We start from the raw sequence: 18,464 nt of genomic DNA on the forward strand, positions 1-18,464 counted from the left end.
AACTCCCCAAAGAGCAAGGAAGAGGCTGATGTGGACGACGAGGAGAAGAAAAGCAGCAGCCAGTCCAAGTACAAAACCGTGTCTTACAAGAAGATCCGCAAAGGAAACACGCGGCAGAGGATCGACGAGTTCGAGGCCATGTTTGACTTGTGATGAAGAGCTGGAGGACCGAGGACGGAGCCTGGAGGCGCTCCGCTGCAGATCCACAGAATGTTAGGCGTTTTCAGACTTGGACCGGACCGGACCGGACCGGACCGGACCCCTCTGCCCTGCACAGATCTCATCCTTACTGCCGTTTTTCTCCTGGAAATTCAGAAAACTGAAACCTGATGTTTTCATTTCCAGCATCTAAAAGTTGATGGGAAACTTCAAATGTTTAATAGAGAAAAGAACTAATATTTGTTAGCGAGTGAATGAAAGTGCAGGACAGAGTGAAACAGTTAATCTAGTCTTTTCTGATTAACGTCTTCAGGTAAATATAGAACATGTTCAACATAACAATTATTTTAAGGAAATAAAATGGCTTCAACATCTGAAAAATGTTTAATTAACTGTAATAAAGTTTTTCCAAATTGTTTCTCAGACCTTTGTTGTTTGTGATGATCTCAGTATTTAATATGTATTTTTACATTAGGGAAATTTAATTAAATTAAATGTGAGGATAGTTTTACTCATGTGTTCTTTATTTTATTTTGTGAGTTTAATCTGTTAAACAGTTTTGAATAGTTGCTGAAATGTATAAATTAACCTGGATAAGTATGTTTAGAAAACTATCATTGTAATATTTATGAGAAAGCAAAGTGTGTAATTATATTATTGTGAATAGAAAAGCTTCTGGAGCTCACAGAAGGGTTCAGCATCCAATATGGCTGCAGGCGATAACCGTTTCTCACTGCTTGGGTTGTTGAACTGAAGCTTTTCCATCTGTAAAGTCTCTACTCATTAGCATGTTCTTAGCGTTTAAACAGAAAGAAATAGATGATCATAACTGTTATTAACAGAGCTTTCACTTTCAGAACAGATTAAACGCAGCATGTAGCCGCCAAAGCTAGTAAGTAAAGTCATGTTATAACAAGAAGTTAAAAAATTTGTTTTACATTTTATCATTTGAAAAACGTTCTTGTTTAGAGAGAAAGTTTCTCATTCTAACTAGTTTTATACGAGAAACTTTCTGTTGGTGTTTAAATCTGTCAAATGTTTCTGTGAAATAGGGATTTTAGCACGGCGGCCATATTGGATGCTAAACTGGGGAACGAATTCAATAGCAGGCTCTTTGGGAACTACATTTCCCACAATGCCCTGCTGCTGAGTGAGGTCACGTGGGTCGCAGACGCCGGTGTCAGCAGAGTTTGTTTGACAGCAGCGAACAGCGGATTTAAAGTTTCGTGGTGATTTTCCAGCTCCTCGCTGCTCCTGGACCGAACCTCAGGTCAGTTTGTTAGCGAACCGGAACCTTGAGGGTAAAGTTCTAGTTTCGGCGTCAATTTTAAATGGAAGCGTGTTCTTAAAGGAGAAATTAACTGTTTCCAATGCCGAATGGCTCCGTCTACTTGCTGGGAATCAGTGGGAGAGACAGCCAGAGTGAGAGAAAGTTAAAGTTGTTAAAGTGTTTTTTTGTAGTCATTAGTGAAACTGCTGCTGGTCGTCAGTGTAGTTCATTCTGAGCTGCTTTTATTCCAGTTTTGCTCTAAGTTAGGCGCTTTTCTGCGGCTCCGCTCCAGGCGGTAGTCGGCCATGACTCCGCCGCCGCTGTCCGTTGGAGGAAGAGGAAGAGGAAGGAGCTGATGATGAGGAGGGTGATGATGACATGCAGTTAGCTGGCTGCCCGGCTGGCAGGCGGACGGACCGGAGCGGGACCCGGGCGGAGAGGCTCCAGCATGCCGCGGAGGAAGCAGTCCCACCCGCAGCCGCTCAAAGGTGAGTCTACCTGCGGCTCCGCTCGCGGAAATCCATCCGCGCAATGAGGAAGTGTCTGCCCGGACCGGACCGGACCGGACCGCTGTTGCTCCAGACCGGAGGCTTCAGCTGGGATAAGGGCTGGTCTGACTGGTTGAACTGGTCTGACTGGGCTGGAGGCTCGAACCCCCACCTCCATATCTGCCACTGAGGAAGACTACTGCTCTTCCTCAGGACGCCTTATCTCATCCTCCTCTCTGCTTCCTGCCTCCACTTCCTGTCCTCCGTCTGCCCCCCCATCCTTCCTGCTCACCAGTCACACCAGTTAGACCAGTGGCAGCTCTGAATATCAGCGTTCCAGTGTATCGACCAGTAAACATCCAGACCCGTTTACTGTGGTTCCGCTGGACCCGGTTCCCCTCAGCTGATCCGAGCAGCAGCAGCAGCACAGGTCTCTCTAACTCCAGAACTCAATCTGACCTCTGACCTCTGGGTCCTGTCTGCAGTCGGGTCCGACCCGAGCGGCTCTGTTCTGGAGAGCGACTTCCTGTTGAGCGGAGACGGAGGGGCTGGTTGGACGGTGGGAGGTTTCCATGGCGACAGGAGCTCCTCTCTGGAGCCCGCAGCACCAGCAGCCTCCGCCGTGCCGACCCTGCTGTGCTGCAAGGCCTGCGGACTGAGCCTGGGTAACAGAATCACTTTATTGGTTTGGACTTTCTCTTCATTTTTATTTATTTTCACGTTTAATTGTTTGTTTATTTCATATTTTGTTCTTTTTTATATATTTTGCTCTTATTTGACTTTTTTGGTTATACTTTTTAAATATTTTATATTGTATATTTCTTTAATTTATGCATAGTTCTTTATTTTCATTTATGAATTTATTTTAAATGATTAAATTTAATTTTTTTTATCTTGTGTTTTAGTAGTTTTAATGTTTGACTACAATCTAGTTTAATTTTGTTTTTCTTTATTTTACTCGAGTTAAGTTTAAATTTTGACAAAGTTTATTTTTCGTCTGACTCGCTCTGCCGTCTTCCTCCAGGTGTGGGTCTGGCTCTGGGGGCGGAGCTTTACTGTCTCACCTGTGAGCAGCGGAGCTCCGCCCCCCGAGCCGTCAGGGGGAGCGGCGCCCCATGCAGGCTGTTCTCCTGCTCGCTGTGCGCCTTCACCTCGCGTTACTCCAACCACTTGAAGCGTCACATGACCGTCCACGACGGCCGCAAGCCGCACCGCTGCCCCGTCTGCCCTTACGCCTCGGCGCAGCTCGTCAACCTGCAGCGCCACCTGCGCACCCACACAGGGGAGAAACCCTACGGCTGCGCCCAGTGCAGCTACGCCTGCAGCTCCTTGGGCAACCTGCGGAGGCACCAGCGCATGCATGCGCAGGCGGAGCAGAGGAAACCCAAGAGGAGGACGAAGGGCGGAGAAGGTACAGCCTAAGACTTCCAGGCCTACATCTCCCATCATGCAATAGGGTGACCTGCTGCCAGGCGCTCAGGATCAGAGCTGCTTCATGCTGGGCGATCAGAGGAAGAGGAAGTGAGAGAGTTTGTGGGCGGAGCCAGCAATGAAGCTGAACTGATGGAGGGAAACGCCTCACAGCTGCATCAGCTGATGGGGGTCAGTAGGAGTCAGCGGGGGTCAGTAGGAGTCAGTGGGGGTCAGTAGGGGTCAGTGGGGGTCAGTAGGAGTCAGTGGGGGTCAGTAGGACTCAGTAGGAGTCAGCGGGGGTCAGTAGGAGTCAGTGGGGGTCAGTAGGAGTCAGGAGGAGTCAGTGGGGGTCAGTAGGAGTCAGTGGGGGTCAGTAGGACTCAGTAGGAGTCAGCGGGGGTCAGTAGGAGTCAGTGGGGGTCAGTAGGAGTCAGGAGGAGTCAGTGGGGTCAGTAGGGGTCAGTAGGAGTCAGTGGGACTCAGTGGGAGTCAGTGGGGTCAGTAGGAGTCAGTGGGGGTCAGTGGGGGTCAGTAGGACTCAGTGGGAGTCAGTGGGGGTCAGTAGGACTCAGTGGGAGTCAGTGGGGGTCAGTAGGGGTCAGCAGGGACCCCCCTTGTCAGCGGGGTCAGGCTGTTCACACTGAGCTGTATCTGTATCACAGATGCTCTTAAAGGGCCGGTTGCTCCAGAATGCGTTGATAAAATCTTCCTATCTGATTCAGTGAAGATGAAAAGATGGAAAGGTCTCGTCTCCCTTCAGCTCCTCCAGCGTTTCTTTGTTTTCCCTGGTTTTTATGGAGCTAATTTAAGCTAGCCCTAACCCTCCATTAATAAATGTTATTTCTAATGGCCTTTATCTCTCTGATTTGAATCTCATATTGATCACTCCTCGTATCGATCAGGAAGTTGGCTGAGCAGTAAAAATACCAGCTAGCATCACTTTAGCTTCTCACCATTTTACTGACAATTTGTAATAAACTCTCAATGATGCATTAGCATGACAAACTGCAGAGATCTGTTTATTTTCTATTTTAGCATGAATTCCTGTGACAAACTGTGATAGATGTGATGTGGCTCTGTATGTGGGCCCCTGAAAGATCTGAGGCTTTGGCCCCCAGCTAGTCTAGTAGAAACCCTCAGACGGTTTTCCTCTCTGCCGTCATCAGAGCTGCCACTGGGGGCGTCGGAGGACCGCTCCTACCTGCAGCCAGCAGGGGGCGCTGGTGCTAGCTCTGTCTCTGGCTCCGCCCCCGTCCCGCTGTGCACCCTGACCCTGGAGGGGGGGCCAGAGGCCCAACCTGGACAGGTGAGTTCCTGCTACTAACCCTTCTCACTGGGGGGTTTCCATGGCAACAGCAAGCAGCTGAACGCTTTGCATCATGTAACGTTTTCTGAGTTTCTTCTTCTGTGGTTTTTTGGCTGCAGGACAGTAAATTAAGAACCTGCAATAAGTTCTAATTCAGTTCTAGTTTCAAAACTGGAAACGTCGGGAGCGAAACGTGTCCGTCACTTCCACTTCGATTCTCTTCGTTCTGGAGAAAACTTTTCAGAGACCAGAAATTAAAACCTTTCAGACGATTTCCATCGCTGATTATCAGATGAATTTCTATATCTAATGTCTGTCATAACATTATCATTTAGTTTATAACATCATTTAGTTTATAACATCATTTAGTTTATAACAGTTTAGTTTATAACATCATTTAGTTTATAACAGTTTAGTTTATAACGTCATTTAGTTTATAACGTTATTTAGTTTATAACAGTTTAGTTTATAACATCATTTAGTTTATAACGTTATTTAGTTTATAACAGTTTAGTTTATAACATCATTTAGTTTATAACGTTATTTAGTTTATAACATCATTTAGTTTATAACATCATTTAGTTTATAACAGTTTAGTTTATAACATCATTTAGTTTATAACGTTATTTAGTTTATAACATCATTTAGTTTATAACATCATTTAGTTTATAACAGTTTAGTTTATAACATCATTTAGTTTATAACATCATTTAGTTTATAACAGTTTAGTTTATAACATCATTTAGTTTATAACGTTATTTAGTTTATAACAGTTTAGTTTATAACATCATTTAGTTTATAACGTTATTTAGTTTATAACATCATTTAGTTTATAACATCATTTAGTTTATAACGTTATTTAGTTTATAACAGTTAAGTTTATAACATCATTTAGTTTATAATGTTATTTAGTTTATAACATCATTTAGTTTATAACATCATTTAGTTTATAATGTTATTTAGTTTATAACATCATTTAGTTTATAACATCATTTAGTTTATAACAGTTTAGTTTATAACATCATTTAGTTTATAACAGTTTAGTTTATAACGTCATTTAGTTTATAACAGTTTAGTTTATAACATCATTTAGTTTATAACGTCATTTAGTTTATAACAGTTTAGTTTATAACATCATTTAGTTTATAACGTTATTTAGTTTATAACAGTTTAGTTTATAACATCATTTAGTTTATAATGTTATTTAGTTTATAACATCATTTAGTTTATAACATCATTTAGTTTATAATGTTATTTAGTTTATAACATCATTTAGTTTATAACAGTTTAGTTTATAACATCATTTAGTTTATAACGTTATTTAGTTTATAACAGTTTAGTTTATAACATCATTTAGTTTATAATGTTATTTAGTTTATAACATCATTTAGTTTATAACAGTTTAGTTTATAACGTCATTTAGTTTATAATGTTATTTAGTTTATAACATCATTTAGTTTATAACATCATTTAGTTTATAACAGTTTAGTTTATAACATCATTTAGTTTATAACATCATTTAGTTTATAACAGTTTAGTTTATAACATCATTTAGTTTATAACAGTTTAGTTTATAACATCATTTAGTTTATAACATCATTTAGTTTATAATGTTATTTAGTTTATAACATCATTTAGTTTATAACATCATTTAGTTTATAATGTTATTTAGTTTATAACATCATTTAGTTTATAACATCATTTAGTTTATAACAGTTTAGTTTATAACATCATTTAGTTTATAACAGTTTAGTTTATAACATCATTTAGTTTATAACATCATTTAGTTTATAACAGTTTAGTTTATAACATCATTTAGTTTATAACGTTATTTAGTTTATAACAGTTTAGTTTATAACATCATTTAGTTTATAATGTTATTTAGTTTATAACATCATTTAGTTTATAACATCATTTAGTTTATAATGTTATTTAGTTTATAACATCATTTAGTTTATAACAGTTTAGTTTATAACATCATTTAGTTTATAACAGTTTAGTTTATAACATCATTTAGTTTATAACAGTTTAGTTTATAACATCATTTAGTTTATAACAGTTTAGTTTATAACGTCATTTAGTTTATAACAGTTTAGTTTATAACGTCATTTAGTTTATAACATCATTTAGTTTATAACGTCATTTAGTTTATAACAGTTTAGTTTATAACGTCATTTAGTTTATAACAGTTTAGTTTATAACGTCATTTAGTTTATAACATCATTTAGTTTATAACAGTTTAGTTTATAACATCATTTAGTTTATAACAGTTTAGTTTATAACATCATTTAGTTTATAACAGTTTAGTTTATAACATCATTTAGTTTATAACAGTTTAGTTTATAACGTCATTTAGTTTATAACAGTTTAGTTTATAACGTCATTTAGTTTATAACATCATTTAGTTTATAACAGTTTAGTTTATAACATCATTTAGTTTATAACAGTTTAGTTTATAACATCATTTAGTTTATAACAGTTTAGTTTATAACATCATTTAGTTTATAACAGTTTAGTTTATAACATCATTTAGTTTATAACAGTTTAGTTTATAACATCATTTAGTTTATAACAGTTTAGTTTATAACATCATTTAGTTTATAACAGTTTAGTTTATAACGTCATTTAGTTTATAACATCATTTAGTTTATAACATCATTTAGTTTATAACGTCATTTAGTTTATAACAGTTTAGTTTATAACGTCATTTAGTTTATAACAGTTTAGTTTATAACGTCATTTAGTTTATAACATCATTTAGTTTATAACAGTTTAGTTTATAACATCATTTAGTTTATAACAGTTTAGTTTATAACATCATTTAGTTTATAATAGTTTAGTTTATAACATCATTTAGTTTATAACAGTTTAGTTTATAACATCATTTAGTTTATAACTGTTTAGTTTATTACATTATAATTTAGTTGATGACATCAGAATATCTGATCAGACTCCGGTGTCTCTTGTTCTCCTGGCCGGCTGATATTTTTCTCTCTCATTATTTTTGTGTCTTCCAGTATTCTGTTGTACCAGATTGACCTTTGACCTGGTGCTTCTGGTTCCAGGTTCTCCCTGCTGGGGCCCGGCGGCGGCCCAGGGCGGCCCCCCGGCGCCCCTTGCCGCCCCGTCGCCCCGCCCCGGAGAAACCCCACGGCTGCCCGCACTGCGCCTACGCCTCCTCCCACCTGGACAACCTGCGGCGCCACCTGCGGGTTCACACGGGCGAGAAGCCGTTCCGCTGCGCGTCCTGCAGCTACGCCTGCGGCAACCTGGCCAACCTGCGGCGCCACCAGCGCATCCACTCGGGCGCCAAGCCGTTCCGCTGCGCCGTCTGCGGCCATCGCTGCAACCAGAGCATGAACCTGAAGCGCCACATGCTGCGCCACACGGGCCGCAAGCCGCACGCCTGCGCCCGCTGCGGCTACGCCACCGCCCACTGGGACAACTACAAGCGCCACCAGAGGAAGCACGCCGCCGGGGGCGTCCGGGGGCCCGGGTCCCCGGACGCCCCCGCGGGTCACCATGTCACCTCAGACGGCCAGCTGCTGTAAGTCAGAGCCGCTTCTCCGCAAACACCGCAGTGCCTGGACCAGACAGGAAGCCGCTCCCCAACTTCCTGCCTCCCAACAATACAAACGCTGTCTTACCCTGATTTTAAAAGCTGCACTCTGTACTGCACTGATTTAAATGGACTCAGGTCAGAGGGAAACTCAGGTGTGCTGCTGCACTGACTGCTTGAAAACAGCATTCATGTTTCTACACTGAACTTCCTCTAAATGTTGATTTTCTGAAGATGATTTCTAATTTTCTGCTTTAATTCGCTGATGTATTTTCTTACTGCGCCGCCTGACTTCCTGTCTGCTGAGGTCATTTCCTGCCAAATAGTGAAACTTTAATCGTCGACAGTGAAAAATGTTTGGAGCCACTTTCAGCTCATTAATAAATCAACTTTACAAATTTCAGTTTTATTCAGTTTGAGCTTGAAAATGTTAGCAGCTGCTTGGTTCTGTCTAAATTCTGGAATAAAAGTTAAAAACCATTTTGATCATTTTGATCTGTTCACATAAACATTCATTCAAACGGTTAAGTTTATGATTTATTTATTGAAGAAGCAAGTTAATGAGGTTTGAGGAGAAACTCCTGGTGTTGTGGTTCGGGGTCCTTTGGTTCTTCTTTCTGGGTTTTTCTGTGCATACACTCACCTTTTACGACAGATGGCGCCATACTCACCTGACTGGAGTGTGTGTGTAGACCGTCATCAAGCACACCTGAACCTGATCAACTCATCAGCGGCGTGTACTAAAGGAGGCTTCTGCCAGTCCTTCAGCGCCCGAGTGTTGGCCAGTAACGGTACCGCTGAGCCTCCTAGAGCTAGCCTCTGATCCTTCCTCGTTGATCTGAATCCTCGTTGATCTGAATCCTCGTTGATCTGAATCCCCCAGTGACTTTTCCTGTTGTTTTTGCCTTCAGGTTTTTCCCCAGAGAAGCCCTTACAGATCCTGTCTGTTTCTCTGATCGAGATTCCCCTCGTGACGCCGGGGGTCCTACCCACTGGTTGCCCGAGTTCCCAGACTCACCTCCTCCGTCTGACTACAAGTTCCCCCCCGGATTCCACGACTGGCAGTTGCACCGCTCCTTTGTCCGCGCCGAGTCCGAGCCTACCTGTCCGCCCTCCGACCCAATCCTCTGTTTTCCTCCTGGACACCAGCCGTCAAGCACCGGACCACCTGGACCACTTAAGAGACTAAGACTCCGAACCTTCCAGTAAACTCTCCTAGACCTCGAACCACAAGTAAGCTCCGTTTACTTTGTTCTGTGACTTTCCCGTTTCCGACAACCCTGAACTCACCATTCTGCTCTGCCTCTTTAGAGAGCCGATCGCTCCGTGAACCCGTTTCCTCCTGGACCAGACCAGAGCTCCCACTACCTTCGCTTGCCGTGTTACAATAAACCAATTGTTACCGTATATACTTCTCCTGAATTGTGTTCTGCATGTGGGTCTGAAACCCATCATGACACCTGGAGGAAGAAATGATTTTTTATTAACACTTTTTAGATCTGCGACTTTTTTGATTTGGATCAATTTGAAAGTCATTAAAACCAAATTATTTTAAAATCCTTTTTGATTGACTTTTGATTTCCTAGTGATTAACCTTTGTGTGTTGAGGCTGGTTTCCATGGAGACAGGCCTCCATGTTGTGTTTCAGTGACAAGAAGAAGAATTGAATGCAAAACAAACTAAAACGATAAAGTGAGTTTTCCAGCTTCAGTGGTTTGTTGTTTCTGTTTCTCTAAGAAAATAACCTCAACTTCCTGTTTCTGCTGAGGAAACACCTGGCGGCCCGCCCAAACCCGCCCAAACCCGCCCGTCCTGGGAGGCGGCCATGTTGGTTCCTCCTGGAGCAGAGATGACTCCGGGCCTGGCTGACCCGGGACCGGCAGGAGGCCGGAGGTCCTTCCCCGAGGTTCTGCTGAGGCCGAGCCGAGCCGGGCCGACCGACCGACCGGCCCGGCTCGGCTCGGCTCGGCTGCAGCTGTGAAGTGAGCGTGCTCAGTGGGCCGTGACATCATCACCACATGGCTGCGCCGCATGCAAAGCAGCAGGAAGGTTCTGTTTGACTCCGAGCTGCAGAATCACAGCAGGACGAGCCGCAGAGCAGCGCAGTCATGGGCAAGGTGAGTGACCTCTGACCTCTGCTGCTTTACTGTGATGCCGCCCGTTTCCAGGTTCTTTGGTACCAGCAGAGCCGCTGTAGAACTTTTGGCTTCCTCGATTTCTCCAGATTAACTCGCGGCCGAAGCTTTTCCCCGGAGACATCGTGGAATATCCCAGGAACAAATACTTCTCTCATTTTGGGATCTACTTTGGGGAACGGGACGGCGTTCCCTATGTGGCTCACCTGACCTGCAGAGGTCAGCTGCTTTCAGATCCATGATTTCTGTAGAAAATGTTTGAATCTGAAACATTTCCTGTTTGTTTCCTGCTGATTGAAGGAAGCTGAAAATGTTTCCATCAACGTTTCAGGATCAGAGGAAGACGAGGTTTTCCTCCTGAAGCTGCAGAAACCAGAAGTTTATTAGATGATTTCTGCCGTCCTCTTCTCACTAAAATCAGTTTGAGGAAGATTTTATTGGGCAGCAGAGACAGTGACCCTCTATGGGTTAGAACGGCCTAGTCAAAGCCTAAAACAGGTTCCGGTCTGAATGAATCCATGTTGGATTTCTCTGTTTCTGATTTACTCTGCTTTCATTTGCCAACATTCGCCAGACGCCGACACAAAGATCCCGCTGTTCGGCCGCGCCCTGAGGTCAGAGGTCAAGCTGGATCCTCTGGAGCTGCTGGGGAGTCAATACAAGGTAAAGCAGAGCTGGGGCCGCGGCGCCGGGCCGTCCGCGGCCCCAGACTGACCCCGTTTGGGCCTGCAGGTCAGCAACATGCTGGACGAGTCGCACTCCCCCAGAGACTTCCACTCGGTGGTGAAGCCCGCCATCGAGGACATGCTGGGCCGAGACGTGACCTTTGATATCCTGTTCCACAACAGCGAGCACCAGGCCACACTATTCAGATACGGAGTCAAAAAGTCCCAGCAGGTAAGCGGAAGGGGTGGGGCTTAAATAACTGGGCGGGGCCTCGGTGGGCGGGGCATAACGTCTCTGTGTCTCTGGTAGATTGAAGTTGTCTACAAACACATCATGCCGTCCTGGAAGAAGCTGTTTGAGGAGAAGAAGCTGTGAGCCGTTCTGCCACTAGAGGGAGCCGTCTCCTCATGTCTGCCTGAACCCTCACTTCCAACCTCGTCCTTCCACTAAACTTTCACACGCTTTACAAATACTGCTCCTCTCCTCTTCTGTCCACTCGTGGTCCGTTCTCCGACTGAATTTTAAAAAATTGAATATTAATCACATTGTTGCAGAGAAAGTAATTTTTGTCTTCCAGATTAAAATCATGATGTCAGATTTTTTAATTTCCAGGATTTTTCAAAAGTTTCTTTGAATTTTTCTGGACTGTAGCATATCCAGATTTTCTTTAAAGGTTTTGTTTTACATTTTTAAAACATTTTTCTATCTGTAAACATGCATTTTCTTCTTTTTAAAATGATTTGTAAGGTCTTGATAATGTTTCTTTAAACTGACACATTAAAATCTCAAATTCTCCATGTTGAAGCTGAAATCTAAACACCATGAATAATTAATGACAGAATATTAATAAGTGTTGATCAGCATAAAGCTTCCTGTTTACATTCTGAGCAGATGTAAAATAATATTTGATTAAAAGTCAAATTGAATCATAAAGACTTTGGTGTTTTATTTTGAACTCTTTAGTTTTATTCTCTTTGCTTCTTTTTCTCCTTCCTGTTTTTCTTTCAACTTGTTTCCTTCCTTCCCAACATTTCTCTGGTTTTCATGAGGAAAACCTGACACGTAACTTTCCTCCTGTTCCTGCGTCACAGTTTGGGCGCCGGCGGCCCGTGCGTCTCTCTCAGCCACGATATCAGGATGTTGTTGGTCTCGGCCGGTTTGTCCATCTGGGTCCAGTGTCCGCTGTCCTCGATGTGTCCTCTGCTCAGGTTGGGGACCTGCAGGGAAACACGGACCTGTGACCTCCTGACCCGCCGGCTCCTCGCCGCCGCTTTCCGGACGCGCCGCTTACCAGATCCTCCATGCCGTCAGACATCGCCGGCAGCAGGACGGGATCTTTCCCCGCCGTCACCATCAGCGCCGGCACGGCGACCTGGAAACAACATGGCGGCGTCAGGAACAGCAGGAACCAAAACCCCTCAGACCGGGAGGAGTCCGGTTCCGGTTCCGGTCCGGTCCCGGTTTTAGATGGTTCCCGGCTCCAGCACACCTGCAGCTCATCCACCTGATGAGACTCCAGGTGAGAGGAAGCAGGAAAACTTCTGGTGGAGAAACTGAAGTGTGATTCATTGGAAAAGGTAAAAAAGCTGAAAATCTTCATGTTTCGTTCAGGTTCCATCAGGACGTCGAATCTGATGGTTTTAAGGTCAATAAATGACCAAATGAACATAAGTTATTGTAAACTTAATGACTCGGACTATAAACTGACTTTATTTTGAAGCTCAGGAAGGTTTGGATCAAAAAAAGTTATTGATTTAATGTCAGGAGATGAAAAATGCTCAAGTTTCCCCTCTGGACCTCTGAACCGGAACATCTTCAGAACTCTGTAGGACTCTGGAAGTGTCTGCTGTGTTTTAGGATAAACTGAGTCTATGGGATGTAAATGAATGCTTTGCATGTGAATTGTTTGGGATCATTTATCACACTCTTTACTTCCTCTTCAGCGTAGAAGCGCTGCAGTGTGTGTGTGTGTCCAAGCTTTCTGTCAGCCTGGAGGTCGTCGGTGTGAAGCAGCAGAGACTCCAGCTGCTCCAGTCGGTCACCAACCTTCCCAGTGGGCTGTGAACACATCCACTTCCAGTTGGCCTGGTTGTTCCGGTACCAGTTCAGCGGTCCCCTGTTACCCAACATGGAGGAGAAACTTCAGGCTTCAGTGGATCCAGTTCATCCTAAAATCTCTGGACTTTGACTGAGCCTCACCTGAAGCCGCTCCCTCTGAACCGACCGACGTAGTAGCGCAGGTCGGCCTCCGTTAGCATGGAGCTGCGAGGAATCTGCTGTGGCAGACCCACAAACAGCCCGCCTGGGGAAACGGACCCGACCAATCAGCACGGACCCAACAGGAACCCATCGTTGACCTTTAACCTGACCCTTAAACTGGCAGACGTCCTCACCTCGAGCGCAGACCCCCGACGTTCTGAGAGTCGGTCGACCTGCCTGAGGAAACACGTGTGATCAGAGCTGATGGTTCTGTCCTGACCCGACTCTGCCGGTCTGGTTCTACTCACGGCTTCACGGCCGCTGGAGAAGAAAATGTTGAACGTTCTCTCCAAGTCGTTCTCCAGCTCGGCCTCGGCTACGCCCTGGAACAAAAACCGTCTGAAAGCTTTCGTCCTGACTGCAGGTGGAGCTTCAAGTTCTTCTAAAGTCGGTTTTCTAAAACCTTCCAGAACTTTCTTCTGTTCAACTGAGAAGAAACCATCAAACTGAACAACAACTGGGATCTACTTTACTGTCACACAGCCAAAGGAAACAGAACAAAGTCGTTCAGGGAGGAAAAATGTCCCAAAGCCAATATCAGCTGAACGTAAAATAGGTTGAAATCATTTAGAGCAGATTAAAATAGTCCTGATGGAAACATTTAAATGCCTGTTGATGCTCAGCATCATGTTTTCATTAGTTTAATTCAGTTTAATTTATATTAAAATGACAGCGTAGTTCATATCAAACTACACAATCTGGGTCCTAAACTATTTATTTCAATACTAGTAAATCCAGCCACTCCAATTCATTCACTTCCAGCTCAACACAGATGTAGGAAATCAATGAATTGGTAAAAAGTCTTTTGGTTCTGACACTAAAGTTCTTTCAATCGTCAGCCGTTTATCGGATAAGAAACGGGTCTTCCTCCACCAGACTATAACTCAACTCGTTAAAGTCACAATTGCAGATATTTATTGTTTTGTGCGTTGAAAGCTGAAATGTTGTTGGGAAGAACTGGTCTAGATCCAGTTCTGGTTCTCCCAGTGAAGCAGAGACTTACTGGTTTTTGGAAGTAAATCTGGTAGTCAAAAGCGGGCAGAGCCTTCAGTTTCTCTGAAGCCGGTTTGGACGGGTCCGGTGGGAACAGGGGAGTGTTCAGAGACGCTACGGCCCTTCACAAAAACGACATATTTCACTTGAACTTCCAAATATGGCTAAACGTCAGTAACTCTGACATTTTACCTGATTCTCTCTGGAAAATACCGGGCCATAGTCCAAACCAGGGCGCCGCCCCAGTCGTGACCCACCAGGGTGACCTGTGGAATGGACTTGGAGGACCAGAAGGACAAGTCACCTGTGATGAACACTTTCCTTTGGCTCATTTATTTCTTACCATTTTGTCCATGAAGGAGATCAGATCCTGCAGACAGAAATGTGTAAAAGTCTCCAGATTGAATTCTGTCACATTTGAACATGTTGCTGAGTTCAGACCTGGCAAAGCTTCTCCTGGGAATATTCCTCTATGTCTGCAAGGGAACATTTCCCAATCATCAAACTATAAACACTGAGTTTCAGGGTTGTATTTGTGTGTGTGCCCACCAGGGGGTGCTGTGGATTCGCCGTATCCCTTCATGTCCAGAGCCAGAACCCTGAACCCGGCGGCAGCCAGAGCCGGAATCTGCCAGAGAGGAAGCAGGTGTGAAAACGGCGACACGTCACCACCGCCGCCGCCGCCGCACCGGCAGGCTCACCTGGTACCGCCAGGAGTACCAGCTCTCTGGGAAGCCGTGGCACAGCAGAACCGGCGGCCCAGAGCCCATCTCCACGTAGTGGGTCCGAACACCAGGCTGAAATCACAGCACTAATTATTCTGTCTCTCTGGGCAGGATGGCTGGCTGGCAGAGGACGGTCGTTACTCTGAGGGTGACGTATCCATGAGACACCTGGTCAGGGCAGCAGGTGATGGGACGACTCTCTGCTCCCACCGCCTGCAACAAACCAGCTGACGTCACAAAGACTCGGGTCCTTCCTGTCAAAGGTCAGTGTAATATGAAAACTGTCACAGATAATGTTGGACGTTTCCCATCGTCTCATTGCAGCCAGAAATGTCAGTGAATTTAGTTGAATGGTTTATGTGAACAGTTGTACAAATTCAGTGAGTTTGAATTTTCTTACACTTGACTCATTTCTAAACAATGCATATCGTTCAGACGTGTTACCACTGTGTCGGTATCTAGAACAAGACTTGAACTGTTCCCTGGAGGGTCCATCTTACATCTCCAGCATCCAGACGACTTCTGGGAAAACGTTTGATGGTCAGGTGAGATAAAAATTCACATCTCTTGTCTTTCCAACCCAAGAACAATGTGCAGGTTGCAACACAGAGACAGGAAGAAAGACGCATGAGTGGATTTCCTTAGGCCACGCCCCCCACTGCTGCCTGACCTTCCTGTGGAACCAGGTGATGAAAACACCTGCAGCCACATTTAAGGGAGGAGAGACTCTCCACTCAGACCGCTTCAAACTCAGTCTGTCCTGGTGTTGGCGGGTCAGGGAGCATTCACACTGGGTCAGAGTCCAGTTGGTCTCAGTGCGGTTCTGATGGAGGTCGATTGACGTTGAGCAGAAATGATGGCCACCAGCGAGGTTAGAGTTAGCTGGAGCGCTATGCCTCAGATGAGCCTCTGTTGGCGTTTACAGCCATGTCTAGTTCATACAGGCCTGAGTCCACTTTGGAATGGCCCTGTGGACCCATCATACCTCAACAACTCCATGCATCCAGTCATTGAGCCCTGAATGATCAACTGGTTTCATATCCATGTTGCATCATCAGGAAACGGCTGCTGAGAGAACAGAACCTCTAACGGCGTGGCCGTCCCTGTGTCCAGACCTGAATTCCTCGGAAAACCTTTGACCCAGTCGCCATGTAGAGAATCCGAACTCCACACGGTGAGAGCTGTTGCTCAGGCCAAGAAGGTTCTGGAAAGACCTGAGGAAAGACCTTTAAGACGAGCGGGATGCAACGGCTCAGCAGAATCTCCAGCCACTAGTGGACATGAGGAGACGACGACCTGAAGCTGCAGCAGAAGCTCAACAAGTCATGATGTGAACAACCATCCTGCTGCTTCAATCATGATGGATCATAATCCTGATTATGATCCATCATGATCAATCATGACATAGAACGGTATTGTGAAATTATGTTCCATAAATTTCACCCAACATTTTAATTAGTATTATTAGAGTCTTTCAGTATTATTGTGGATTAAAGAAAAACATCGTTGACTAGGGAGCTTCTGGCTGCTATTGGTTAACTGGTTAACGATTTAACTATTTAAACTGATTAACTGTTTAACTATTTTAACTGATTAACTGTTTAACTATTTAACTGATTAACTGATTAACTGTTTAACTATTTAACTGTTTAACTATTTAACTGATTAACTGAACCTGAACTCCAGTGAAGTGGGCCAGTTTCCTCAGGGCAACCTCCAGGTTCTCCACCAGGACGGCCTCCATCCCTGCCTTCTCAGCTGCCTTCACGCTCTCCTGGTCCACATCCAGCCACAGAGCCTGAAGGGTTGGACGGGTTCAGCTGCTGCGTCAGGACTCAGCTGTTGCGTGGCTCTTAAAGGGACACCGCCCACCTGCTGTGATGGGATCCCCAGCTGGTCCAAAGCAGAGTTGAACATGGCGACCTCTGGCACTCTGTGACCTGAACGGCAGGACTGGAGGACCAGGTCAAAGTTGGAACCCAGGAGACAGAGGAGCCGAGCCGGGCGGTCTCCGGAGGCGCTGTCGTCTAGCCAGTGATTGGCCAGGACTGCGGTCAGCACTCCTTTAAATCAAAGTTTAAAATAAACTGACAAACTGCATGAAAAGCTGCTGGTTGTCTGGCAGCTGTGTTCACTTTGTTACCGTGGTAACGCAGACTCGCAGACGTTTTCAGCACAATATCCCGAACGTCCATCGTGGCCGTTCTGACCTCCTCCAGCAGACGGCCGACGCACCAATCAGACGGCGGCTCCACGCCTCTGACCTCAGCTTGTTTCGCGCATTCGGCTTTAAACGTCGGGATCATCTGGAAACACCGTTTAGTTAGTGACCTGGTTAAAAGTGACAGCAGGGTGTTAACAAGCAGACCCACCTGATTCAGAGTCACTTGGCCTCTTTCTGCCTGAATCAAAGCTCCTTCGCTTTGAGACGCCACACTGGACAGAAACCCTCTGAGGAAACAACCAAAAACCATCCAGGAGGAACAAAGGAGCAAAACAGGAGAATTTAGTTCTGCTGCAAAGTCACCAAGAACAAACGTTTGGAAAATGTTCCAAACTTTGTGACTCCAGAAAACCAGAGGGATGATTGATTGATTGATGGATTGATTGATTGATTGAAAGTCTGGATCTGTCTTGTTTATCCAAGTGACTCAGTTTTTCTACTGATGCAGGTTTTTCAGGTCAGGCATCATTTCCTGTCCAGACACTCAGCTACAGGTGATCAATCATTTATTGATTGATTATCTGGAGTCCCCAGACCTTCATCTCTAACTGAACTTTCAAATAACTTTTAATCAAAACTCCAGACTTTGTTTGATTTTTATTCATCTTGTGGTTTGATCGACTCGCTTTCTACTTTTTAGACGTTTGGTTTGGTGAAGAACTTTGATCTGCAGTGGAGGACAAACTGTTTATATAGATAAATGATTGATTGATTGATTAATATGTGCACTGATCCTGGTCTGACCATGTGCAACGCTGTCTGACCAACCTGTGCAATGCTAAAACCTGCAGCATAAACAACACAAATGACTCTGGAAATAATCAGTTATTAATTTCAGAGCTGTCACATTGTAGCTCCAATAATCATAGATAACAATAATAATAAATGTTTTTATTTTCTACTGGATCCGACTGAATTTTTCTGCTTCCTGTTTTTCAGTGCTGTCAGCTGATGGCAGTCTCACCGCGGCAGATTGTGCAGCTCCTCCAGTTTGTGGAAAACCCCGGCGGGTCTTGACGGAACGACAACGCCCCAGAAGTTGAACAGAACCGCTTTCTTCGCCGCCATCGGACCTGGAAGCTGCAGGCTGCTGATCTGGAAACCCTGCAGTTTGTGTGCAGCTGCAGCAGTGGGGTAGTTATCAGTGGGGGTAGTTAGTGTTGCCCTCTGGACTCACTGACGCCGTTGCTCCGCCCACTGGGCGCGCTCAGTCATGCTCAGTCATGCTTGGCTCACATGAGTCTTGTTCACACTGCAAACCTTTTTT

At 44.5% G+C, this 18,464-nt stretch overlaps 3 protein-coding genes across 8 annotated transcripts; 2 read left to right on the plus strand and 1 right to left on the minus strand.

Annotated features, from left to right (window-relative positions):
• Window positions 1-1,190: 1,190 nt before the first annotated feature.
• LOC106700029 (zinc finger protein 513-like) lies at window positions 1,191-10,056 on the plus strand. 6 transcript variants are annotated; one of them, XR_002752367.1, is made up of 8 exons: window positions 1,191-1,429; window positions 1,681-1,917; window positions 2,403-2,582; window positions 2,942-3,328; window positions 4,497-4,636; window positions 7,702-8,183; window positions 9,107-9,887; window positions 9,964-10,056. XR_002752367.1 is itself a non-coding variant. In XM_023329426.1 (8 exons), the coding sequence occupies exons 2-7, from the start codon at window positions 1,878-1,880 to the stop codon at window positions 9,402-9,404; spliced, it is 1,527 nt and encodes a 508-aa protein (XP_023185194.1). In that variant the 5' UTR covers window positions 1,191-1,429; window positions 1,681-1,877; the 3' UTR covers window positions 9,405-9,428; window positions 9,507-10,028. The 6 variants fall into 6 exon arrangements, 5 of the variants coding, with proteins under 5 accessions (XP_023185194.1, XP_023185193.1, XP_023185196.1 ...); XM_023329426.1 differs by having other exon boundaries at window positions 9,107-9,428; window positions 9,507-10,028; XM_023329429.1 differs by having other exon boundaries at window positions 1,192-1,429; window positions 7,702-8,104; window positions 8,141-8,183; window positions 9,107-10,028.
• Window positions 10,057-10,166: 110 nt separating this feature from the next.
• Window positions 10,167-11,929, plus strand: LOC102235351 (phospholipid-metabolizing enzyme A-C1-like). The gene is made up of 5 exons (XM_005811533.3): window positions 10,167-10,312; window positions 10,420-10,549; window positions 10,905-10,993; window positions 11,063-11,227; window positions 11,306-11,929. The coding sequence occupies exons 1-5, from the start codon at window positions 10,304-10,306 to the stop codon at window positions 11,369-11,371; spliced, it is 459 nt and encodes a 152-aa protein (XP_005811590.1). The 5' UTR covers window positions 10,167-10,303; the 3' UTR covers window positions 11,372-11,929.
• A 45-nt stretch (window positions 11,930-11,974) lies between these two features.
• Window positions 11,975-18,357, minus strand: ephx2 (epoxide hydrolase 2). The gene is made up of 18 exons (XM_005811532.3): window positions 18,162-18,357; window positions 17,346-17,424; window positions 17,117-17,279; window positions 16,846-17,036; window positions 16,649-16,771; window positions 15,115-15,186; window positions 14,950-15,045; window positions 14,798-14,876; window positions 14,690-14,724; window positions 14,592-14,618; window positions 14,441-14,526; window positions 14,259-14,370; window positions 13,504-13,578; window positions 13,390-13,432; window positions 13,196-13,298; window positions 13,043-13,112; window positions 12,288-12,368; window positions 11,975-12,213 (listed from the first exon to the last, which is right to left on the minus strand). Exons 1-18 carry the CDS (start codon window positions 18,263-18,265, stop codon window positions 12,082-12,084), a joined length of 1,671 nt encoding a protein of 556 aa, XP_005811589.1. The 5' UTR covers window positions 18,266-18,357; the 3' UTR covers window positions 11,975-12,081.
• Window positions 18,358-18,464: the final 107 nt, after the last annotated feature.

This window comes from Xiphophorus maculatus, chromosome 24 (genome assembly GCF_002775205.1).
Source record: "Xiphophorus maculatus strain JP 163 A chromosome 24, X_maculatus-5.0-male, whole genome shotgun sequence".
Lineage (NCBI taxonomy): Eukaryota > Metazoa > Chordata > Actinopteri > Cyprinodontiformes > Poeciliidae > Xiphophorus > Xiphophorus maculatus.